This window comes from Strigops habroptila, chromosome Z, assembly GCF_004027225.2.
Source record: "Strigops habroptila isolate Jane chromosome Z, bStrHab1.2.pri, whole genome shotgun sequence".
Taxonomy (NCBI): Eukaryota; Metazoa; Chordata; class Aves; order Psittaciformes; family Psittacidae; genus Strigops; species Strigops habroptila.
The window spans coordinates 1,015,075-1,040,574 of NC_044302.2; the positions used below are offsets into that span (position 1 = coordinate 1,015,075).

General features: G+C 41.1%; 1 protein-coding gene across 5 annotated transcripts; it reads right to left on the reverse strand.

The window, feature by feature from the left end:
• Window positions 1–888: 888 nt before the first annotated feature.
• ADAT1 (adenosine deaminase tRNA specific 1) lies at window positions 889–25,479 on the reverse strand. Of its 5 annotated transcripts, none has more exons than XM_030471118.1 (9): window positions 24,855–25,479; window positions 24,112–24,180; window positions 22,801–22,855; window positions 22,002–22,132; window positions 19,236–19,854; window positions 16,348–16,493; window positions 14,148–14,247; window positions 11,517–11,603; window positions 889–4,893 (listed from the first exon to the last, which is right to left on the reverse strand). In XM_030471118.1, exons 1-9 carry the CDS (start codon window positions 25,111–25,113, stop codon window positions 4,761–4,763), a joined length of 1,599 nt encoding a protein of 532 aa, XP_030326978.1. In that variant the 5' UTR covers window positions 25,114–25,479; the 3' UTR covers window positions 889–4,760. The 5 variants fall into 5 exon arrangements, with proteins under 5 accessions (XP_030326978.1, XP_030326980.1, XP_030326981.1 ...); XM_030471120.1 differs by having other exon boundaries at window positions 22,801–22,893; XM_030471121.1 differs by lacking the exon at window positions 24,855–25,479 and adding an exon at window positions 24,591–24,630 and having other exon boundaries at window positions 22,801–22,893; window positions 24,112–24,183.
• Window positions 25,480–25,500: the final 21 nt, after the last annotated feature.

Here is a 25,500-nt window from a genome sequence, read left to right on the forward strand (position 1 = left end):
TGTCAACCTAAACCGTTCTGTGGTTCTACCACGCTGAGGCAGACAACTACAATTAGAAATGCTGCATGCAAGATGAAGAACTGAAGATCAGTTCCTCCGGTTGATGAGCGGTACTGCTACAGCAGGTACGCAGCACAGCAGACGTAAAGAGGCTTTGCCACAAACCCAAAACACGTCATTATTTATGAGGATCTCAAGTTCTCTCCAAATGGGCTTACCACAGCTGCCTCTACATACAGGCAAAGAAGCAAAGCTGTGGCTCTGAACGGTGGGGGGCCTGGAAAAGACACCTGGTTGACCTAATTGCACAGTACTGGAGTTTACACTTTGATATTAAGGATAACACTGTGTTGGAAAAGTAGCATCACTTTGAACTTCGTAAGTCAGCAAGGAAACACTAATTAAAGTGTAGATTCCTAATAATAGTTTTAGTTCATTTTCATGCTGCATGGTATGTGGAAGAGTTTAGTTTTTAAAATGTTTCCACCCAGTGGAAATCTGTCACTTTCCAGGCTTAAGTCAAATTCATACTAACTCTAAATCCCATGAAGTCACCTTATGCCTAGAGTTATGTCTGGCTCTACAATTACCCATGGGTGTGGGCAGAAGGACTCCAAAGTGCGAAGGCAGGAGCCGTGAAACGTTGGCACTGTTATCAAGGCTTGTCACAGTAACAGTGCTGCATGTGCTTCCTGCATCCGAAAAACATGCTGTTGGTTTCAGTAAGCCTTTCACTGTTCAGAATAGCACTGCATTGTGTAGTACTGCTTTAGTAAACATTCCATCACTGCTTCCATCCTGAATTCCTTCCACCACCACCCCTTCCACACATGTATTAATGTTTACTCTTCGCAGAATTTTTGATTCAGAATGAAAAGTGGTTTCATCTGTGATTTTTTTATTATGTTTTATTACTGGAAAATGTTCTGCTTCCTTTAAGCTGGAACTCCACAGTTTGACTATGGTTTTCAGTGGGTTTTGCTAGCTGTTAACAGGAGTAAGAAATGTAACTTAAAGCTGCTAGATAAAGCTAATGGCATGCTAACATATAGATATATCTAAACAAAACAAGGGAAGATGAAGTTTTATTCCCAATGTTATGATCTAACATAACATTGACTTTTGGAATACCCTTCATAAGCCTCTCAAAAAACCCACTTAACTACTCTAACATCTCTGTAATGATGAGTTTAGATTTAGGAGACCAGGTACATGAGTCATAACAGAGAATGCAAGGATAATTGTGCTAAGCAGCAACCTTACTTTTACTCTACAAATGCACTTAAAATGGCAATAAAACATCAAGAGGTTTCACCTGAAGGGCAGAGATGACATGCATCCCTTTAGATAACACAGTCACTCCTGTAAAATCATGAAAAGCATTTGGGTCCCATGTGAGCCTCACTTTCTGCTAACCCCTTAGGCCTGGAAAAGTATCTCAATTTATACACTGAACAGAAAACAAATACCTCACAACTCCTGCAGCCACACTTCCACATCGCCTATCTTCAAGCTAATGTGAAATGTCATCTCCACTATAACTAAACCAATACTAGATGAATTTAGATGGTCTTCCCTCAAAAAGACTATCATCTTCTACCTGTAAACCCCTACTACAACCCTCTCATAATGACATTATGAGATGCTTGGGATGGTTGTGCTTTGAGAGAAAGAACTGCTGCTCATAGCCCCTCAACTGTGGCTCCCAATTTTACTCCAACGCCTTTATTTCCTCCCTGCCAACAGTAGCTTCCCAGAAGTAATTCTCACTTCCTTTCCGTGCTCATGCCTCAAGTATTTTCTCCAGGTCTGGTTTCATAACCAGTTAATAGTTTGTAACACGCAAAAGGAAGCAGCAGCAGCACAGCTTTAGCTCATTCTTTCCTCTAGTGCTTCTGGGCTTATGGCAAAGCTGATTTAACTCCTAGTGAAAAGCTACACCGGGTTTTGGGTTCATGGCTTGTTTTTCTACAAAGGCAGTAATTTGAATAGTCTTCAGTTTACTCTGGACGTACTGAGATCAGTTAAGTGCTCCAGCCTGCCTAAGGTGAGCAGTGGAAGCACCCTGCGAAGATCAAAACCTTGCTTTTGCAAAGGTACTGGATGTTAGCATGTTGTGTCATGAACTGCAGCCTCCAGCTCAGACTGTTTACTTCTGCTCTTGGACAAAAATACTTGTTCCCATGCTCTGTTTTTGACCTCCTTAAAGGTAAGCAGGTGGCCCTGCCTTGTTACTGTGATTGAAAACAGAATGGTGTCTCCAACAGTGAAGCTGTTGAAGACATCCCACTCAAAACAAGGGTTACCATTTCTTTGTTCTGACAAATAGGGGCCACTGGCCCCCATACTAGTTTGGGAAAGTCAGGGACCTATCCTGTAATACAAGTATGCTCATTTTACACCAAGATGCCTTGTGAATCTCAGTTCCCTAATATGCTCTGCTGCTTCCTTTGGCCACTGTTTGGTTGTCCTCACTAACCATTAGCTGTGGGCACTTCATTTCCTCTACTTACACCTACCCACAACTGTGCTCCCCTGTGGCAGGGTCTCTACATAATAATGTTCTCCCTATGGATCCTGCAGGCTCAGCCCTCCACCCTTAAATGCTGCTTTATTTAGCTCCTTCTCCCTCTGCATATTCATTGACTCACTCTTAGTGCGTGAGGCTTAAATATGTCCTCGACTAAATCCAAAAGTGAGGTTAGTATTCCTGCTCAGCACCTCTAAAACTGCTTTTAAACCTGACAACTAGCGGAAAGCAGCAATCTACAGATCACAAGTATTTTACAAACGCACAAGAAAATCCAGGAACAACCTCTCCCAACAGCCAGGCTCAAATTTTAGGAAAGAGTTAAAAGCATTTACATCATATAACTGCTCATCTGAAAAATAGTTGAATGCCAAGACAGAACTAGCCTTATGTAACCTATTTTAATATTGAAGCTGGATGGGAAATGGGAACATTCCAGTCTGGTCAGCAGGTTCCCTACAGACTTTCTCAATTAACAAAAGGAAACTAGGTATGGTAAGTTACAGTTTCTGCAAGATTTCAGGAGTCTAGAAATGTACTGATTATCTCTTAGGTACACTACAGGACTCTGCCCCTGCAATGCTATTTCTCTTAGCAGTTCACCCTGTAGCCCATCTGCAGTAGCATCTGGCCATTTTTCATCCTCTGGTTACTAATGCAAGTTAGCATTCTCCATAATCCCCTGTCCTCTACAGACACATGCAATGACTCCCCCCCTCACCAATACAACTGATCTTTCTGCTGGATTTGAAAGGACAGGCTCATACACACTGAATTCAAGTTTTGTTAGTTCTTTAACAAGTAAAAGCACTATTTTTATTTGACAAGTCAACCCAAGTGTGAAGTAAAAGGATTTGCTGTAATCAATTCTCAGACTGTAATGTGATATGTACTGAACAGTCCCATATGCAGCTCAGCAGGTTGACTGTACAGGCTCTTTGGAGAACTGCTGTGCCCATTTTTCAAATCCAAAACTATAGTAAGATACCAAAACCCAGAAAACTCAAGTCACTAAAAAATGCTTAGGTTCTGAATTATCCACTTCTTTCATCCTGCCATTTTCTTGTCCAAATATTTTATGAAGCACAATTTACAATAGCAAAGGTACAAAAGGGGAGTGTGCTCAGTAGCAGTTACGTAGTCCTGAACTTGCTCACAGAAGGCAACAATCAGGACAGAAAGCTTATGGAGGATTACCTGCTGCTTCTCTCAGCTCCCAGTGTTGGCTGACTGCCATGCAGACGTTACTTGGTAATAAAGCATAAAGGCAAAGACTGTCAGAGACCACTTCAGTCCCCCCCCAAAGCATCTCTGCCTCTGCCAGGCTATTAATGAACACTTGCCAGGAAACAGTGACATAAGCGGCTAAGGCATCCCTGCTTTTAATTAACCACGTATCACGGGGGGACAGGGGTTGGACAGCACTTGAAACACTGCAAAGTAAGTAAATGTTTGCCAGGAATTACACAGGATTGACAGGTTTGAACCAGGTAATCCAGGACGTTTCTTTCCTGCCCACAGAAGCAAAGGAGTTGAACAGGTATCTGATGAAGTCCTGAAATTAAAACGGACGCACGAGATACATTGTAAGTGGTATTATTTGGCACTGCTTCTCCCCAGCACTTTTTTGCTTCTGCTTTGGCTGTGTTTAGTAACTAGAAGCTTACATGAAGGAATTCCAGAAAAAAAGACCCTTTAACAGAACCAGTATTTCCAGTTAGAAGCAATGGGGTTGGGGGATGTGGAAAATTCTTCCAGGGACCAGACAAGGAGAGCCAAGATTTATAAAAACATTACTTACTACACATCAGGGTTGCCCCAGCAACACAAAACGAACCATAACATTATGAAGAGGGGAAAAAAAAAGCAGCAGTAAAATTGACAAGTGACAGCCATAGCACTGCTTCTGTTTCAGTTGGCATTACTTCCACTGCAGTGGACTATGGCTGAAAGATCATATCCTCAGGTAACAGGGTATAGCACATCACTGCTTCCTTTCGAGGCATAATTGTTTCATGCAGCTCAGAACTTCAAGTCTGCAATGATTCTTTTGTATATTTCAATTAAAAGGGGCTTCAACTCAACCAAAATAACGACTTCTCTAAATTGCTTTCCTTTTCACTGTGTCCTTACAGCACATAAACTAGAGGATATCTTTTCCTAGTCCTGGAACTGCAGAAGTATCTGTGCACTAGAGCTCATTGCTGGATTTACACAGCCGCATGTATTCTCATGTGAAGTGCAGGTATTCCTTGGCATTCTTGACCCAACCCAGTAGGGCTTGGCTACGCAGCACTTTCCAGGCTTCTTGGTAATTTACTGCAGCTTCCTTGTAGTCCCAGTAGGTTTCTAGAGTCTTCGTCCTGACAGGAAATACACAACACAGAAAACATTTCTATTATCCTACTGAATGTAATGCCACAAAATGAAAAAAAAAACCAAAACCCAACCAAACACCCAAGAACATGATGATGCCATTTGAGCTCTTTCATGCTAAGTGGTGTTCTCTTGTGCTTCTAGACAAAACCTGGAGAGGCCAGGCCCTGAAGCTAGTGTACCTAGACACTGCCAGCAGTCCTATAAAAGGAAGCAAACATGGGAGTTCCTCTCCCATGCGTCACACGCTCTCCAGCAATAGAAGTGTCAGTGTTTGTGTGACCATAGGTTACAGAAAACTTCCATGATAGCAAAGAAATGTCATAGCAATGCTGAAAAGGTGGCTAGAGATAGGTGCTTTGGATTGAGTGGAAGTAGCCTTGTTCTGCTTGAAGAATGGACATGATTGCTAGCTGGAATGGAAGGGGACAAGGGCAAAGAGGGTAGCTTTTCTTTTCCAACACAAAATAATGGAGACGAGTGAGAGAAAGGACAAAACATACTTTTATCTTCTCTCTAAAGCAAAAGAGACTCAGCCGTTTTGGTGCTCTGCGCCCCTTCCTCATGTAGCACCTACCTCCCACAACCCCAGCAGAACAACACAGGTCCAAGAAAGGCCAAGGTCAGTTCACTACAACCACCTCCAAATCCTTAGCATAGGTAAACTGTTCCTCTCCCAGGTTCTCCCAACATGTACCTCAGACATGGTACAAACCACCTGCACCTTCTCCTCCACCTCAAAACCATACTCTGGGGAGCAGTATGCATGCTTACATGCTCACACTCAAGGATAATGACCAAATCTTTCTTTGGGAAGAATCTCTTTTATGCTAGCACGCTTCTTGCACTTCAAGTATGTCTGACATATTTGTTTAAGATTTTGACCCTGCCTTTCTTCACTATAAAACCATGTAATGACTTATATTTGTTCTTTATCATAGAATAGCTAATATTAGATGCTGTTTACATCTTCAAAACACAGGTACTTGTACGTATGAGGTCACATTTAAGATGGTCAAAAATCAAAAAAGAATTCTACAACACAGATCTTTTGACTGGCTCAATCTTGTTAAAGGTGAAACAGCTGTTTTCCTTGCATTTGCTGTGGATGTACATATGTAGATACAGATCCAGACAGATAGATAGATATATTCCTGCCACTAAGCCAAGAGAAATACTCTAGTGCCTAGCTGTTCTTTGTTTCTTCCTTGCTAAATGTTGCTCTTTTGAATCTGCTGGCAGATCAATGGCTCTTCAACTCATATCCGGCAGTGTGATACCATTTAATTAAAACACATGAGAGATTCTTCTAACCTAGATCATTCCAATAGGCCTTTGTTTGGAAACTGTTACAGGAGACAGTAAAGGACAACACAGCACAAAAGCACGACAGACAGTAAGGAGCAGCTCAGTATTTTCACCCCACTGTAGCAGTTACAAGATCACACGTGAGCGCAGCCTCTTGGGCTCTCATTCTCCAAGCAGACAACATCACTACAGGATTTAACAGTGGATGCAACAGAAAGCTGCATTTTAAACAGCTTCCTCAAAGAGTTGCCAAAATCGAACAGTTTTATTTAATTCATGCTCAAATTCTGCATTAAGCTTCTAAGAAATTTTCAATCTATGTAAGGGAAAAATGCTTCCAAATTCAAAGCACTTTACATCTGCCTAAAACCCTCATGTTATTTGTATCTCAGCTGTGGTTCGGCCACTGAGGCTCTGAGCATTAATAATAAAGAACCTGTGACATTTTTTTGGCAGAAGTGAACACTAGTTTGCTGCCCCAGGCAAAGTCCAGTACAATCATACGATCTACTGCCTACCCAGGTCTGCCTGACTACATTCCTTTTTTGTTTCTCTTCACTGTTTTAATCTTGCCCCTACGCTATTGTGTAAGAGAGAGACAGAGTGATTCCGATGGCTGTGTGCCAGGGACATGAGATGTGATCCACAGGTTTCATTCTGAAAGGTATCGTACTCTTGGAAAAGTCTTACACAAATCACCATTACTGCTTGAAAACATTCATGTGCTCAGGTACGTGCAAAGCTGAGCAAAAATGGGCTCACCAGCAAGGCAACCTGCAAAGAAAAGCAATACACTCTGCAGTACTTCTCAGCAAAAAACTCTACCACTTTAACCCCATATTAAAACATTTACATTGAATGATAATATACTTTTGAGATTCCAGACATTCTGCACATGAAAAACGTTGACGTAAGCACAAGGCATGAAACAGAACATTACTCTTGTACAAAAATTAATGAATCGCATCTAAGAGGGCAAAAGCTCACAAAGCTCCAGTATGTAAAAATCTGATGTGAATCCATAATGACAGGGGCCAGGAAAACATACAGGGCCTGATTCTGTTAGTGTCTTCTTCAGAGCTGCAGACAGAATGCAGTCACTGCAGGCAAGATGCGGAGTTAGCTCACTGACTTCTTCTGTGAGTGGGGCCTGCTCAAATGCAACAAGCTCTAACAATAACATAAGGTTCTGCAGCGTTTGGAAGATGGTCACTGTATTGCTGTGCCTAGCTTGGGAGACCAGATTTTTAACACATTATTGAAAAATTGGAAAATTAACTTCGTGGCTTTTTCCAGTGTCATCCGAGATGTGGAAAAAATGAATCACACAGAAAAAGATGTAAAAGCTCAACAGAGTAATTAAAAAAATAAAGACCAAGTCTTGAGATCACTATGAAGTATCTTTATGGGGCAGAATATATTACTTACTAGAAGACTGTTCAATCTGGCAAAGACCTAAACAAGCATCTGTGGTGTGCAGTATAGAAAGCACAGAAGACCTAACTGCTCCACAGGCCTCCATGCAGTGGTGGGACAACCACAGGAATTGTTTCATGTACCAATTTTAAAAAGAAAATGGAAAAGGTACTACGAAATTGTAGCATAATTCTTGCCAGATGTGGCAGTTGATTTATTCGGTTTTAACTGGAGAACATCAGTAACACTGAAACTGCACCTCTCCCGTGACAGTTACTTTCATTAGGCTGACACTTCGTTACCATCATCCTCCCTCATTCCATCGGGAAATATTTAGCACCAGGTGAAATCCTTTTGTTTTTCACAAGTGAACACGGGCAAAAAGACCTTAAACATGAAGCTCAAACAAAGGTTCTATACTTTGATGTATCTTAAAGCCATCTGAAAGGCCTTGCACTGCTCTGTACAACAGTCCACACCCTCCAATCAGATGTCACTGGAACTGGAATTGTTCCTACTGCAGATGGAATGTGAACAAAAAAGAAAGCACAATCCTAATTGTGAGGGCTCCTGGCTACAATTTAAGAGAAAAAGAGAATCAGTGATCCATTTAATAAGCACAACAAGAAACTTGGGGCAGGTTTATGTTACAAAGCCTCCCTTACATTCACACAAAGAGTTGCAGAGCCAGCCACACCTTGCATAAACTGAAAGGCCTGGTGACTCTGTACAGTGGATGCCACTGTGTGACATAAGAAGTCTTTTGCTTCCTCAAGTGATGCACAAAGCACAGTGTTTTTCTACCAGCAGGGAAAACAACCAACAATGCAAAAAACCTCCTTTGCCATACAACCACTAAGAGATCTGCAAACAACAATACTGCAGAGGTTTCTACATAACAATTCAGATTAGCAGTGGCACAACATTGCCACACGATATGTCACCTTTGAGAGTGAGCATGAAAAACATGGGGGGGAAGGATGGATTTATGTACCAGTAATTTCAAAACATTAACATGAAACAACATATGAGAGGGAGTCAACAGAAGAGAATGGAGTATGGCAAGTGGAGGTTATAAAAAACCAAGTAAGTTTAGATAGTCTAGCTAGAGAGATGAGTGAAAATTTAAGTAAGGTACAGAAACCAGAGATCATAGAAATTATCAGAAAGAAAGAAAGTGTAACAGCCCAACACAGCACTATCTGGTTCTTGGTGAAGAAGTAGCTAATGCCAGCCAAACACCACCTCCTTCACAGTCTCAGTTGAAAGCAAATAAATTAAATCCTGACAAAAATAACTGCTCAGTGTAATGTTTAGCGTCTCAGAGAGCCAGCAAAGCTCTGTCCCAGTAGGCTTTCTCCCTGTTCCAATGCCACAGTGCCCGCATCAATCCTTTCAAGAGAAGTGAAGAATGAAAGAGAAGGGAAGGCACAAAAAGCAGGAGAAGCAGCTTTAGACACCATAAAGAAGAAAACCAAAGAACATCAGAATCAGTATACTAGTTCCATGTAAAGCTTTAACTGCCTCAGTATCCTAGGTCTGGCAGTGGACAACATTAGGTGAAGGAAGGGTTAAGTAGAGTAAAGAATGGTTCGTGTCTGAATGTACCAAGACAAACTGTTCAGCAAATTTCAAAGGAAAATACAATGAGATTCCCTTGATGCAGCAGAAAGGATGGGCGGCAAGAGACCAAAAAGTGGACTAGAAGAGGCAGGGCAGGAACTTCGGGGCAACGTGGAAAAAGGAAACTGGGTGACAGCATAGCACCAGAGCCAAGCATTTGTGGGAGGAGATAAGACACATTTGAATGGGAAGAAGATACAGAACTGGGTAACTGTTAAATACACAGGAGTTTAGAGGAAAGAACTTGAGAGTGTGGGATTTTTTATCTGAGGTCCACTCAAATTCAGACTACAAGGACGAAACGAAGAAAAAGGAAGAAAACTCACCAGAATATTTTGTAGAAAAGGAAAGAGAAGAAGAAGGAAACAGCAATACAAACACTTTTTTTTTTTTTTTAATTTTACTTTCTAAGTGAAGAGTAGGAAAAACAAAGATTTCTACAGGAAAGCAGCTGTACGAGCTGACTGGTGAGCTAGCACCTCTACTGTATAAATCGAGTTTGTGCAGCCACATCTGCACATCAGCTGGCCTTTGTCAGGAGAAACCCAGGCAGAAAAATGGTAGAGGACAAAGAAGTCAAAGGAAATTACAAAGCCACTGGAGTCTAGAAAAGCCCTAAGGGGAAGTGACTTTATGTAAGCAGCACATGACCAGCACAATGAGTCACCTACCCAACAAGGCACAGCTCACACTCTGCTCACACTCTACTTGGAGGATGTTACGATGGCTGAACAAGTGAGAAAAACACCCACCGAAAGAGGTTAAAAATTTTATATTTAAAACTGAAGTAAGGAGAGTGTGTTCTATTTATAGAATCAGTTGAATGTGTTTCAGCAGTAGCGTGGCTCATGCTGACACCAGAACTTTAAAATAGCTATCAGACTTCTACAGACATAAAAGGTAACTGCAAAAAACTCAAAAGCATGCAAGATCTAATAATAAAAATCCAGTGCACACTTATTTTAGGTTCACTTCATCTAATATGTTGGTACCATGAAAGGCAGAAACAGTCCATCTCCCTTGCTTCCAGCTACGCATACCTCTTACTTCCTTTGCACAGGATTTATTATGTGTTTTAGCCTTACATGAGCCAATTCAGCTCATCAGTCCAATAGAAAACACAGAAGATAAGGAAATTGTTTTCTGCCACATAAGCTAGTCGAACTGGCTCACCATGAGGCTGGAGAAGTGCAACTGATACAAGGGAGAAAACTGGAATCTACAGCTATCAGCAGCAGAGACTGCTGTGGGACAACCACCCTCAGCAGCTACCAGCAGTTAAATTAGCTCAACAGCTGGCATAATTGCACCCCTGGTGAAATCATACCTGGAAATAACTCTAAAATAAACTAACCCTTCAAAGGCAATGGATTTGGAGCCTTCTACATCTCTCCGAATCTATAAACCAAAGTGAGAGGTAAGTTTCTGTATATGTAAAACTAAGCCCTGCTCTATGGTAGCTGTTCAGACTCGAATACCACCAGATATGTAATGCACATAATGCAATGCCAGACCGGGTGACTACCACGAGAAACTTCAGTCTGATAAACCAAACTTGTTTCTGATAATTTAAAAGAAATCTCCAAGTACAGCTTCGTCAGCCAACTTTCTTTCTGTTCTTTCCAGAAAGTCTTCATCTACATAATACACACATTGCAGAAAGAGCCCTACAACTTCTCACCTTACTGGCTCTTAATCCGTCATGCACTTGGATGAAAAAAGATTTTAGCCTATACTTTTCTAAAAAAAAAAACAAAACAAAAACAAACAAACAAGCCAACCAACAAACTTTTTTTTCCTTGAACTCTGTTTCAGACAGGACCACTTTAACTCAGAAGAGAAACAAAATACAGAGTTTTCTGCCAAGACAGGAAGTGGAAGAGGCTTACAGAGGTGTCCATCAGCTACAGAGACCAGACCTAGTACAATGCCCCACTGATCAGGAACAGAGTTTACCCTTCAAAAAAGAAGAGATCAGCTGCCCCAAATCCTTACCTTAACTCCAAACAAACAATCCACCTGCAATTTCTTCTGCCTGTCATTAACACATGAGATGTGATAGCTATTTCTCCAAGGTGGTGATTAAAAAGACCAAAAAGATTTCCTAACCCATCAAGTACATGCCATAATTTTCAAAGACCAAATTTTAACAATGAACTTATCAAAAGTGAGATTCAGGGGCAGATTCTGGTATTATCACATAATTATTGAGTTTCATTAAGATTGAAATCACTCTTCTAAATGTAACAAAAATGTCTTTTACCGGAGAGTGTCTGGTAGATCCTCTTGTGAAATACTCATCACCAGCTTTTGGAATGTATGGAAGAGTTCCACTTTACAGATCTTGGATCTGATCAAAAAAATAAATAAATCAGGAATTCTGATAGAAAAAGGAATCAGAAATGCACCACTTATTACAGCTCACAGTATTACATCCCAGCTGAATGTTTTTGATAAAAAACATTTTCACTTCTCAAAAAATGTAGAAAGTTCTCAACAATTTAACTTTTCCTACCCCATTCAAGCTGCCCACCTGCCTTTTCACTTTGTTTTAAATGTTGTATTGACAAAGAGCTCTGTTGCCACCACAGTGCCAGCCAGCACTCTTATCAGTTTGCAGAGAACATTTTATTATCCCCACATTGTTACCTGTGTGAGAGTGCACTGTCATCAGCTCACAACTACAGCAAGGTTGAGCCTGAAGGACTAGTCCCAGAACTGATCAAACAAGCACAGGAGGACTCCAAAGGCTTGTTCAAACTGGCAAACTTATTCAGAACAAATAAAAGAACCAGCAGAAATAGTTGGAACAATGCTGTCCTTCTCACAATGGTGACAAGGACACACCGTAACTGCAGAGCAGTTGAATGTTAAAAGGCTCATCAAAAAATAAAGTGAGTCAAAGTTTGAAGATAGCATATGCATCTCAGTCAGCTTTAAGAGAAGGCAACCAGGAGAGCTGTTTATAAAGCATGGTTTATTTTTGAGAGCCCCAGCTATTTTCTCTGCTTAATTAAATTCTCTTTATATACTTGTTTGCACAATGACTGAGTTCTCCAACAAATGCAAACTGATTCTCCAGCAGGACTGGAAAAAACCACCAGTCAAAAACACCTTTCATTTTTGGTAGTATGTTCCTTAAGCACCCCAAAATTGGCATGCAAAGATGTTCTAAAATTTCATCTTCATGTTAATCTGTCAATGGTTCATATTGTAGTTTCTGGTGTTTTAGTTAATTAAGTATTAACCAAAGCACGTACCAGACATCTATCTACAAATCCCTTTTAGTCAGTCAGCTTTACCCTCCTTGATATTTAGTGTTATCTAGCATACTAAGGGGGGGAACCCTAAACAACACCCCCAACGAATCACCATGAGATTACTTGAGGGAAATAGAAGTCCTGTTTATTATTAAACGCACACTGCCAATAAGGATATAAATTCATTATTTTCATTATAGAAGTTCCTTTTGTGACCATTTATTACAAAAGTGTAAACAGTTTACCTGTTCCTTCACAGACATTGTTTTTAATCCTGATTTCCTAAGGAAACAAGGCCTTTGAAGTCACACAGTCTTGCAGGCCCTCTCTAATAATTCTGAATGTTTTAGTAAATTTTGGGCACATGTAAAAGAAAGGAGGAGCTCTCAACAATAACTAAGTTCCTACAGCACACTGGCACCTAGCAGATGGCTCTAGAGTTTGAGAGTTGAGGATCCACAAATGGTACGTAACAAATTTAAGCCTACTGAGAAAAAGCGGTTGGTTTGTTTGATCTTCTGGAATACATTACATACCACCTATTGAAAACTAATATTCTCCAGCGCACATAAAGCCTGTCTCAAAAGACACACTAAGTCACCCAGGTCACCTATGCTAACAACTCCCCAGACACCAATGTTACCACAGACCACAAGTTACTACTCCTCTTCTTTCCAGGGAAAATTGGAAATACTAGGATACACCAGGATAAACTTCAGTCAAGTTAGGCTTAACTTTGAGAAGCTCAGAACGTGCAACTCACAGGCATGTGAATGAATTATCCACTAGAATTGTCCAAGATCTACTTATTCATTACTGTCAGGATTATCATCTTTCTCCCAGAAAGTTCAGGAAAAATGAATACTATAACCATTGATAAACTGTAGTATAAGCAGCCAGCAACCAAAACATGACCGCAACCCTCAAGCTGAACTTCCACAGACCAATGCTAATTTTGGTCACCTCACCTAAACTGAGAAAGGTGGAGAGAGATGGAGAGATTTGTCTGCAGATGTTTACAAGTAATTCCTCCCAACCACAAGAAAAATGTGTAATTGTTTCTTAAACATAGACTATGATGTTTCTTAAAGAGCACAGTGTCAAGAAGACAATTGGAAAGTGCCATGTTTTGTGTTAGGAAGATGCTACAGGCATTTCATAACATTTTCAAACTTTAAGGCAGAAAGTCACATTTCAAAACAAGAGTTTTAACAACCATACATCCAGGTTAGCTGGCCTGACTCTTACAGAAAAAGAAACCTACAGAAAGGACCTGCAGCACACATATCCTCCATAGTCACCAACCCAAGAGATAAAAAGCAAAAATTCTGCTAATTTCATTGATAATCTATATTTTAATAAAAATTTATCGTAATCCACCACCACCATTACCTACAATGCTAGTTTTAATCAACAGTGAAAAAGAAGAAATAGGATAAACTTGTTAACTCTCATCGACTCTTGCCATTCCAACTCCCCTTCTCTCCCTTACACAGCGACTCTTCCCTTTCCCCCACTCCCTCCCTTTCCCCTTTTTCCTCTGCTCTGACAACGCGCCATGCACCACACGAGCTGACAGACGTGTGTGCTAACAAATAAGATCTCTGCACCCAGATACCACAACATTCTCACACCTGCTCTGACGGCTCCCAATCGCCTTCTTTGTTGTTCCCTGCCGGAAACCATCTGAGGTGACATCCAGGGGTTGCTCAGGGACTGCACTCCAACTGATAGCTGTAGAAGAAAGGATTATGAATAAGGGAGATGCTCTCATCACAAAAGCAGAACTTAACAATTCCTTTCATTCCATGTGTTCACATGATACCATGCTGCTTCCCAAAATAATTCAAACTACTTGCACCAGACAGTCTACATCTTATTTATTGTGTGCTATTATTTTATTATGTATTGTATACTCTAAATAGTTCTCTCTGTGTTTGATAACTGACATACACCAAATATTTGTTGACTTTACTTGAAAAATGTTATTATCTAGTAGTCAAATAAAAAAAATCTGTTGGAAGAGATAGCATGAGCCAACAACCTTATCCTTTACCATTCGTTACCTTACTATCATCTTAGATGGTAAACTTCTTAATGCTGAAACTCTGCATACCATACCTCATAGACTTATAAATAAGTAGCAAAGCATCAGTGGCATGTTAACAGACACAAAACTGTATGCCTGATCTGTCCCTCCATAGCCTAAAAACAGCTTGTAACTTCTACTGCCTTGAGATATTTTCTGTTCCCTAAGTTCTCCCATTTCTCTGTGTTCCTAACAGGCAAAACAGTTTCACATGCATTAACTCTGAAGACAATTTTCAGTTTCTCTCCTTCATGACACCATCTTGCCATTCAAGAAGCTCAAAACCTACACATTATAAAGCATATTATGGCAGCTGATTATGTTAATCACATTTGTATTGTGATTCAGCTGTGTGCTGCAATTGCCATGCTCTCCCAAGTGTAAATGGTACTTGCACTGTGATTTAGGTACAATGATGTATCGCTCTGCTAAATTAAAATTCTGTGTAATGTCAAACAACGTTAAATACATAAAACTGGTATTTTACACTAAACCTTCCATGTGCGGAGTATCTAAAACCACCCGGTCAGAATCTGATATCCTCTGACAAAGAGATAAAAATCTACTTACATATGAAAATGTTTTCTATTCTTTCATTTTTTCACAGCACAAACTTCAAAATACTAAAAAGAACACATTTCTATTTTAAAGAATACCAGCTGCAATGTTCCTATCAAGCATATTTCAATGCTCAGTGTAACAGCCCTGAATTTAGTTTATTCTGATTTTCACCCCTTCAAGAAAAAAAATCAACATGGCATAATTTATATATGCAAAAACGTGGGATAAAGCATCATTCATCTTTATTTAATAGACTGACCCAAGTAACTGTACAGGAAGAAAGTCATACACAGTGATTTAGCAGTTGGCTTCCGACCTTTTTTGCAAAGTAAACTGGCACCATTTTTCAATGATGGATTTTGTTTCCTATCTCACAGAATCAAACTATTTTCCTCCTTCCTGGCACCTGTAAAAAATCCAATTTAATGAATCTGAATTCCATTCAGAAACCCTTTGCTTCCAGTCTATTTTATCATCAGGTCTATTGTAAGAGAATAACTTCCAGTTCCAGTTAAGCTAGAAAAGTATACAACAGCAGAAGGTAGGCATGTCCAAGCTTAAAGAAACTACTTATCTAGTACTAGTAACCATACACATATGGTGGCAGTTCCACTGTTTGTGTTTTTTTTTTCCAAAAGAGACCATGTTGCTAAATCACAGCGTGACTTGCATATTCATTCATCACCATGACAAAAAACGCTATGTCCAAACCCTCTATCAATTAAACCCTCACACTATACTACTCTGTATTCTTTCTACATTCACAGATTTCTGGAGCAGTTACAAGCATAACTCAGCATGGCAAGTCTTCTGTTCATTACCAAGGAGAATGAAAAACTAACTGAAACAAGAAGCCTTTTGATATTTTTGGGGTTTTTATTGACCTCAGAACTCTTACTTTAGCTGGTTGTTTCCTGTCTTTGTTTAGCTTAGAAATTCTTCTTCATGGCATCAACCAAGTGTTCATTCAGTCTGAAAACTCCCTACAGAGAACTAGAGGCTGAGCTGAGTATTATTAATTATTAACAATTAAGTTCTAACCTGAAATTAATTTCTTGGTGTAAGTCACACGTTGCCTCTAGCACTGGCAATGAATGATGTTCCATTTTAGGAAACCACCAAATCCACCTGACTTCTATTTGGACTTCTACACACAGTTATGCAACTAGCCCAAGTGAACTCACCTGCACTGCAAGGCACAAGTTTTGTTTTGCTGTTAATTTGAGCTTCCTGAATTGCCTGACGGCTGTGCTCAAACTGAAGATCCGACTGCAGCAGCTTAACCTCCTGGGCGAGAAAACCAGCTGGTAAACGTGAGATGTGCTGACACCTAAAGCAGGCACGGAAAAATGCAAGTGATTTTAAGCCTATTCTTTCCAAACAAGCTGATTTTGTGCAGTTTTCCTCCATAATCTAAAATATGTTACTTTTTACATTAAAACTGAATTTAGCATGAGTTATGGAAGAAAGACAAGGAGGCTTGAGGGCATGTTTCCCTTCAAAAAAGTATTTGCTAAAAAAACAAAGCGACCTAGTTCATTGAGACCTTGTCCACCCTAAAAAAATACGACTAATTGATTTTTAAAAAGGTCTAGACAAAAGGCCTAGTTAACCCTCCTAATCGATGGAGGTAAAATATGGAGGATAAAGACTGCAATAATTGAAGTGTTTACATAGTCAACCACATTATACTAACAACTGTTTTATGAACCTGGAAGTTCATAATCAAAGACTAAAGAGATACAAGATACACGTACAGTTCCACATCTTATCTGTGTTACCTTAAATTACTGCTACACACTGAATGGGATTAGGATTGTATGAGAAAAAAACGTCAAGTGTTACAGAGTGAGGAAAGTATTATACAGTAAAGTCCATTGGAGAGATAGCTATAGAGTTTCCCCTATTAATATACTATGACCTCTTTTATAACCATCCTAGAAGGATGCAAGGCTATGGAGAAAAGGAGTTATTGAACAAAGTCAAACCTTTTGGAGGAACTGGTTCAGTAACTGGCTCTTAATGTGAGCGGTTCAGCTCCTGGGTTTCTTTCTTGCCCTCCTTTCCCTCCACTCTGTTCTGTTCCACTTACTGTCCTTTAAAACTTGCAGATGCCTTTGTTGCACTGAACCAAACTCCTAAGCAAGAAAAATATCCACTTCCAATCCTTTTGTTGCTGGAATAGTTTTCATCAACTCAGAGTTGGGGGGAACAAGAAAGCCAGTGCACAGCAGATGACTTTCTTCATTTAGTAACAGCGCACTCCACCTCACATAAATTCCCCTGAGGTGACAAGTTGTGTTACCAGAATACTGCTCACAGCAGGGAAAAAATCAAACACTGGATGTAGTTCAGACCAAAGAAGCAGACAGACTTTTACCACCACGGATATGCACCTACGTTTGGCATTTCCAGTCTAAGACAATTCAGTCTTTTCCCAGCTGACCAGTGCAAGCTGTCACATGCTAGGTGACACAGCTAACATGACTCTTCCAAGCAGTCTGCTCCCCTGAAGCCCATGGATGTGAATTTGCTTTTTACTCCCCTCCCTCCCCTTGGAGTCCTGAACTCCACCAATTCACAGTCACTGCAACCAAGGCCTCTTTTGACTTTCACATCCCACTGAACCCCTCGTTGGCAAGTATGAAGTCCAGCAGAGTACCTCTTCTCTTTGGCTCCTCTCTCTGCCATTTCAATCATTCCTAGTGGTGGATCAGGTTCAAAAATTAAACTTCTTTTTATATTGCAGAGCAGGAGGATGAGAAACAAGTGTGTCAAAGCCAGACTTAAGAAGCCACAAATCTCATCCTTTACAGAAGCTGAAGGCCCAGAGTCTCACAGCAGAATTCTGAAGTGCATCCCTCAGAATGCATGAAAACTACAAAAGGCGAGCTTGCACTGCACAGGCCAGTGTGAATGGAAGTGGTGGAACAAACCAGTGAGAGACACTAGCTTGCATGCAAGTGTGAAGTGTCCCAGAAGCATGAAGTTTTGCTCAAGAAGCAACAAACTGACAATTAATATTAACAGAAACAAGTGCTGACACGAAATCATGACTTTCCAATCTAGTTGTCAAATAGACTCATCTTTCTAAACCTAAATGTACTCCGCCACACCACAGCAATTTCTGTGCTAGGTCTAGAACTCGGTTTCCACAGGATGCACAGCTCACCCAAAGACACACGGAACACTCACAACTTTAGAACAGCAGTTTTCAAACACCTCTACTGAGAACAGCCTGACAATACAGTTTTGAAATTTTACATGGGATGGACTTATATGCAAATGCAGTAACCCAAATATTAACCTCCTGGGAAATTTAAGTTCAGATCCAAGCTCAGAAAGACAGCAAAAAGTAAACTGATTTTACTACAATTCCCTTCAAAGCAAGTTTAACATACTGCCTCTTTTTCTTGTCAGAAAGTTAGCCTGAAAGCAGGGTCTAAATCAGCAAAAGCTTCAGAAGAACTAAGTTCATTTAAGGCTGTTATAAAGGTCTGTAAGGACAACCAGAAAGACAGTGCAAAAGTCTACCTATGCATTTACTTGGAGTCATTTCAGATTGCCTTTATGATGGATGAATTTGGGAGCTTTTTAATTTAATATTAGGAATGCTGCTACAAGACATAAAAGCTGCTTTTGCTGATCAACACAATTCTATAAAAGGGAACTTACTACTCAGAATTACTCTCTGGAGTATGGATAACTGAATAAATTGGAAAGTTCAACTTCACTACACTGATGAATGCCCTTCCAGCTGTTTTTTTTTTTTGCTGGAAAGCTTTTTAGAAAAACTCTGGCGGGTAACAGCTTCTCACTGCTCTGTGAGGGGACAACCAAGGGGATCCTGAATCTAATGAAAATTCCTTTGTGAATCTTCAAGTCTGATCCACCAGAAGGAGTCACCTTTACTCCATACTCCACAGGACCACTTTCTGAAAATGTGAATTTGCAAAAATTAACATTTTCTGCGCATGACCCTGGAACAAAGTTCTGGTATTTGTGTGATACGCTGTCTTCCCCAACTCATTGTCTCTATACGCCCTATCTGTTTCCAAAGGAGAACACTTACCTTTCAATAATTGCTCTGTGCATGGCTTCTTGGCTATATGGACACTTCCCCACTATAATTGCTGACAGATACACTGGATACTGCAGGAAATGCATCAGAAGAGCTCCTTGACACCCTAACACATTCCAGCGAGCCAGTTTATCGCTGCAGGACATTGAGCACGTTCTGTCCCCACGACCTGGCTTCACTCGTAATAACCCCACACAGTGATAGCCTAGCCCAGGTATTCGGGCATCACTCAGCTCTCCGGGCACGCATTTTGCTCCAGTTCTATATACATCTGCTACCTTTGGTCTCCCTAAGCCAGTCTTCTTATTAGCTGTTTGCATCTCTGCAGAACCTTCGCAGCTCTCTGGATTTGTGTCATCTTCTCGTTCCACAGATCCTTGCTGAACAGCCAGCTCTTCAGTGATTATGGAAAAATAACCATCATTGTCAGTTTTCATTCTCTTGATTCTATGATCACTTGCCATTTTCTCTGATTTCCTTTTGTCTTCCGGACCCAAATGATCATGGTTACTTCTACACTCTGCTAATTGTCCAACAGCATCAGCTTCAGTTGCTGGCTTACAAAGCTGGTTGTCTCGTTCATTCATTGGAATAATAGAAGCATCTCCACCTAGAATAGAAGAAATGGTATCAAAATTGGCCAAAACTGCATCTCTCGTAACTGGAACACATCACAGCAGTACTATGATGACCGCTACAGGCTTTCACAGGTTTGCACTCAGGAAAATTTTAACTATGAGAACACACTTTTCAAACAACACTGATGTACAATGATGAATCAGAGTTCATTGAAATTTTAGCCAATCTATGTTTCATTTCATGTTTTGCATTCTACAGAAGAAATAATAAAAAAAGCAAAATTTAAAACAAAGACCATAAAGCAAAAGGTGTCATTGGCATCTGACAGACCACAGAGCAGTGCTGAAGGCTCGGAGCAAAACTAGTCTCATCTAACTAAACAATACAACTCTCAAAAGAATAATTAAAGAATAACCTATCAAATAAGGATGTAAATTTTAATCTGTATCACTAAAACAACAAGCTCAAAAACAGAATTCTGAAGCTCAATTCAAAGCAAACCAGGCCTGACAGGGATGTGAGAAAAAGGCAGTCAGAAAATTATTCTTGATATTAAATTTGAAGATAGATGTGGATTCTATTCTGATATGGCATTACTAAAGAAAACCATCATAGTATACATGCCATCAAAATCACAAAAATGTATGAACAACTAATTCACTATGTGAAGTACTGATGAGGTATATTTTGAAAGCACTGTGACCTCTCTGCTCTGCTAACACACTAGCAGTTGAAGAACGCACTGATAGGACTGTGACAACATCGAGACCTCCACTAAACTGAAAGACCAAGAGGTGTCATTCCTACATTTTGCCAATAGATCTCATCTTTGTGATGTTGAGTTTGTTTTTTTTTTAACAAACCAAGAGCGTTTTCCTTGACAAAACAAGAAGTTGCATCCATTCCATAAGTTTTGGGTTGGGGAATTGTTTTGTAGGTGGGACCTTTTTGGTTGGTTTTGGGGAATTTAATTTTGGTTTGTTGGGGTTTTCTTATGGCTTTTTTCCCCTATTTTGTTTTGGTGGTTTTTTGTTCGGTTTGATTGGGTTTTATCTTTGGTTAGTGGTTTGGGGTTTTGTGTATGTAACAGCTATTTTGTTCCTTCTTAGTATCTGGTGCAGTGCTGTGTTTGGGATTCAGTCTGAGAACATTGCTGATAACACATGGATGTTTTCATTGTTGCTCAGTGGCGCTTACCGCAATCAAGGACTTTTCAGTCTCATGCTCTGCCAGTGAGGAGAGGAAGCTGGGAGGAAGCAGAGACAGGACACCTGACCCAAACTAGCCAAAGGGGTATTCCATACCACAGCACATCATGCCCAGTATATAAACTGGGGGGAGTCACCTGAAAGGCCCAGATCACTGCTTGGGTCAGGTTGGGTATTGGTCAGTGGGTGGTGAGCAATTGTGTTGTGCAGCATTTGTGTTTATTGTTTTTTTCTCCTTCCTTTTTTAGTTTCATATTCTCTCCCATTGTTATTCCCTTTATCATTATTGTTATTGGTGGTAGCAGTAGTGGTTTTGTATTATACCTTAGTTACTGGACTGTTCTTATCTCAACCCGTGGGATTTACACTGTTTCCATTCTCCTCCCCATCCCTCTGGGAGCGGGGAGAGAGAGAAAAGCGAGGCAGGGAGCGAGCAGCTGCATGGTGCTGAGTTACCGGCTGGGCTTAAACCACAACAGTGTGGTCGGGGTTATTTTGGATTTTGTTGTGCGGGTTTTTGTGGGGTTTTGTGTTTGATGGGTTGCTGGTTTGGGGTTTGGTTTTGGGTTTTTTTTTTTTAAGGAACTGTAGTAATTGTCAATGATTTTATTATAATTTAAATCCAAGGAGACAACATGTAAAGCAAAGCAATCAGGAGATACAACAGGACCCCTGACAAGTATGTTAGTTTCTGGAAAATAGAATAGTAGCTATTATCATCTAAAGAGAAAGTGAAGCATTCCACTATATAAGGAACAACATGCCAGATTTACTGCATTCTCACGAATCACATCCAGTGAGATAAAATGCCAAATACATCTGTGGACGACCAGCCAAGTACATCTTAGGGCACATATTGATAACATGACTTACTGCCTCACACTCACTCCAGACCAAAGAGCCAAAGGCAAGGGGCAGAAAAGATTCTACAAGTGGGAGTAATGAAATTAGTTCACTCCAGCATACTCACATGGGGTATGACTGGAGAAGAAAATAAATATGACATTTGGTTTGAGTTTCCATTTCCCAGTTTCAGTTCCTGGAATAAAGATACTGCATTGCTGATGGGAAGCTGCCAGCCACATCTGATGGAGAAGATACCTGTTAGGCAGAAAGTTTTCATGAAACATTCACTTCATTTTTGATGCGTGGGAAAACAACAAACATGAGACACCCACTAGGGCCTGTTCTTTCCTGATGAAGTCTGAGAGGAGCAAGGAAGTCTTGCTTCTACAGATAGATGGGATCCAACATAATCCATAAACACAAACACATCATTGGAACCTTAGTAACAGTAACTTGACAGGGTCAGACTCAGTGGAGTTAACTGTCTCCTCAAATCACATATCTGTTCTGCAGCTTTACTATTCTCCCGGCTCAGTTCCTTGAACAAGCTTGCCCCACGTGAACAAGAGGGCTGTTATATGGGAAAGAGAAAAAAGGCTACCCTTGACAGCTACTCATCAAACCAGCACTGACATCACATGAAATCAGATCCTACTTTGCTTAGGCGCTCTACAAGAACAAAGAAGAAACAAGCTTCTGTTAAAGGGCCTTCACATCACCTAAAAGTGTAAAAATTAGGTTAAACTCCTTGTAGCAAAGGGGAAAAAAGTGTTGCCTACACAGAAGTAATACCATTCTCTTTCATTACATTCTTATCCCTGAAGCTGCAAAATATGGCTATTTTGCTACAGGTCAAAACATTTTCATCACAACAACCACCCTCAAGAGGCACTGAGTAACAGCACGTGAACTTCATGCCTCACCTCTGGAAGCTCCTCTTGGCCACAATTTCAGCATGACTGTCATTCAGAACATCTCCTGAAGCAACAATCAAACGAGAACAATATGCAACATTACTAAAAAGGAGACAACAAAGCAAAAAAAATTTGACAGATGTCAGTTCTCCAGATTTGTTAGCATGTGAAGGTTTAACATTGGTATTAGGTTACTGCAAGATATTTAAAATTCCTATCACTACAAAAGGAGGTCAATAGCCTACACAAATGAAGGATAAAACTCTTCACTCCGCAGCAAACCAGACACTTGTTGAAATACCAAATTTTAAATCTTCTGCTATCTGAAATCCTTTGGGTTGAATAAACACTGGCCTCCTTCAAAACCCTCCCGATGTTTGTTCTTAATTCCTTATATTCTTATATTCTTAACTCCTTATATTCTCAGCTTAAGCATAGCATCCAGAAAATTTTAAGTGTTTGTTAAGCTGTTGGGTGAAATCTCTTGTTGCACTATGTACTACAATTTAAGTTACTTTTCTTGTCAATAACACTGATATTTACCAGGTTTACACATCTCATCTTCAAACTACCTGCAGTATCTACAGTTAGATATCTAACTTTAGTTAGATTAGTTAGTTTAGTATCTAGTTAGGTATCTAAAGTATCTAACAGGACCTGTAGATCTACCTAAAGAAGGTAGGAAGCCTTGTACCTATATATTCACAAACACTCTTCCTCCTTAGTTGCTTTTCAGCATTAGTTACTATGGCTTCTCCCATCTCCTAGGAGAGGGGACAAACATCCTGAATAAAAAAGTGGACATGCAGAGCAAAGTCCTACAATAAATGGTAAGAAATGGTAACTGTGAGAAGTCATGTATGTGACATACATTATTGTACAAATATTCAAAACTATCTAGCTGCAGAACACACAGTAAAGGTGAAGCATCCTGTCAGTATGTTCCTGGCGTCATCCCTCCCCTAACTCAGCAGTGGTTCTTTTGCATCAGACCACAACAAAACTAAACTGTCGGGGGCAACAGAAGCACAATTATTTTGCTTGTGTTTTGGTTTGCTTTTAGTTATGAAGTCTTTGGGCATGCAGACTCAGGGCCTAAACTACACATTTTCACATATATAAAGTTTATTCACCTTTAAGGCAGCAAGTGCAACAAGCTCCAGGGCAGCCATTCTGGCTGCCTAAACCCCTCTCTTCTTGATGAGGTGAAACCTGCCTGACACTTCTGCCTTCAACTCTGAGCCTTTGGAATTTGCACCAATTCTATGACACCAGCAAGAAAGAAGGTAGCACAGAAGTCTGCTCTTACACCATACTTACCAGTTTTTCTCATTTTGTTTTGGCCAATACATTTTGTTCCTGTTCCCATAGCAACAACTTCCTTTGTAACTGAAAAAGGAAACATCATTACTTGAACAAACTGTGACCAGAAACATCGCTCTCATAAAGTCATTGTGGTAACATACAGAACGTTGTGTCAAAGGGAAGGTACAGAGAGGCAGGCCATGCGACATTCCAGAAAGGAAACAGTATCTCACCAGTCCCAAGAAAAGGCTGTGATCCACAGCAGGAGCACTAACACATGCTTGACATGTGGGCTACACCCTGCAACACCGGCAGAGGATTCCTCAAACTTACAAGAAGCAAGCATGGGATACAATGTGTGAAGCATCATGGAAATGCCAGCAAGGGAGAAGGTATGGGCAACTAACACCAACAGAAGGTAGTAACGCAGCCTGTTAACAGAAAGCCAGCTGAGACCTTCTAGCATTCTTTCAAATAGCAGCCGAACACACTTTTGCAAGGGTTTACATTAGTAATTCGGGTCCTCCTAAACTTAATTCTTTCATCTCAGATAGTCTGGGAAGAACAGCGCTTCACCATAACCATCTCTTTCTAGGCAGAAGTGCTGAAAGCTTTTGCAATCACAGAGAGTAAAGCATTTGGGAGGAGACACAAACGGGGTTGGGGTTTTTTGAAGGTATTAAAAAAAAAGCACCGAGGGCCACCACCTCCTCTCCCCTTTGCCCCCGCCCGTCCCAGCCCCCAGAGCTCAGCCTTACCCTGCACAGTCCCTGGACTAGCAAGAACCTCTCTCTGGGTTGCGGACTCCACTTTGACAACAGCTGCCAGTGACGTCCACTCCCTGCTTGGATCTGGCTTCCCCTGCTTAGGGAGTCTGGTCCTATAGTGCAGGTAGCACAGCTCAGCAACGTCATCAGCTGACCACATGGCTCCCGAGGCAAGTTCAGCTCCTGAGCGGCACTGGATCCCATCACAACAGCGACTGACAACCCCCGCCTCTTCAAGCCTGCGCGGCATGACACTGTCCTGCAGCAGATCAGATCCCACTGCCCGAGCCCCAGCCGCACCCCCTTCAGGATTGCTTATAATGAAGAATGTGACGTGAAAGGAGGAACTTGTTTTCCCAGCTGCGAGGAACGGAGCGCGCCGCGGGAGCCCTCATGGCCCGGCAGCAGGTGCCACGGTTGGGTCCCCGTGCGGAGCCGCACCACACCCGGGCCGCCCGGCGCCGCCGCGCTCCTCCCGCGGCCTCCGCTCTGCCCCAGCGCCGAGCTGCGCAGCCGGGCAGGGCCCGCAGAGGCCGGGACAGGCCCCTACCCCCGCGGGACACTGCACCGGGAGCACCGGGCCCGCGCCGCGGAGCCCGCCGGGAGCGGCACCCCCGCGCATGCGCACAGACACACA

Excerpts from the sequence above, each read along its gene's own strand:
- ADAT1 (XM_030471118.1), bottom strand. The coding sequence starts at position 25,113 with ATGCCGCGCAGGCTTGAAGAGGCGGGGGTTGTCAGTCGCTGTTGTGAT. Across the intron at positions 22,856-24,111 it reads AAACAAAATGAGAAAAACTG|GAGATGTTCTGAATGACAGT; the intron begins GTAAGTATGGTG and ends TTGTTGCTTCAG. Across the intron at positions 14,248-16,347 it reads ACTTGTGCCTTGCAGTGCAG|CTATCAGTTGGAGTGCAGTC; the intron begins GTGAGTTCACTT and ends TTTCTTCTACAG.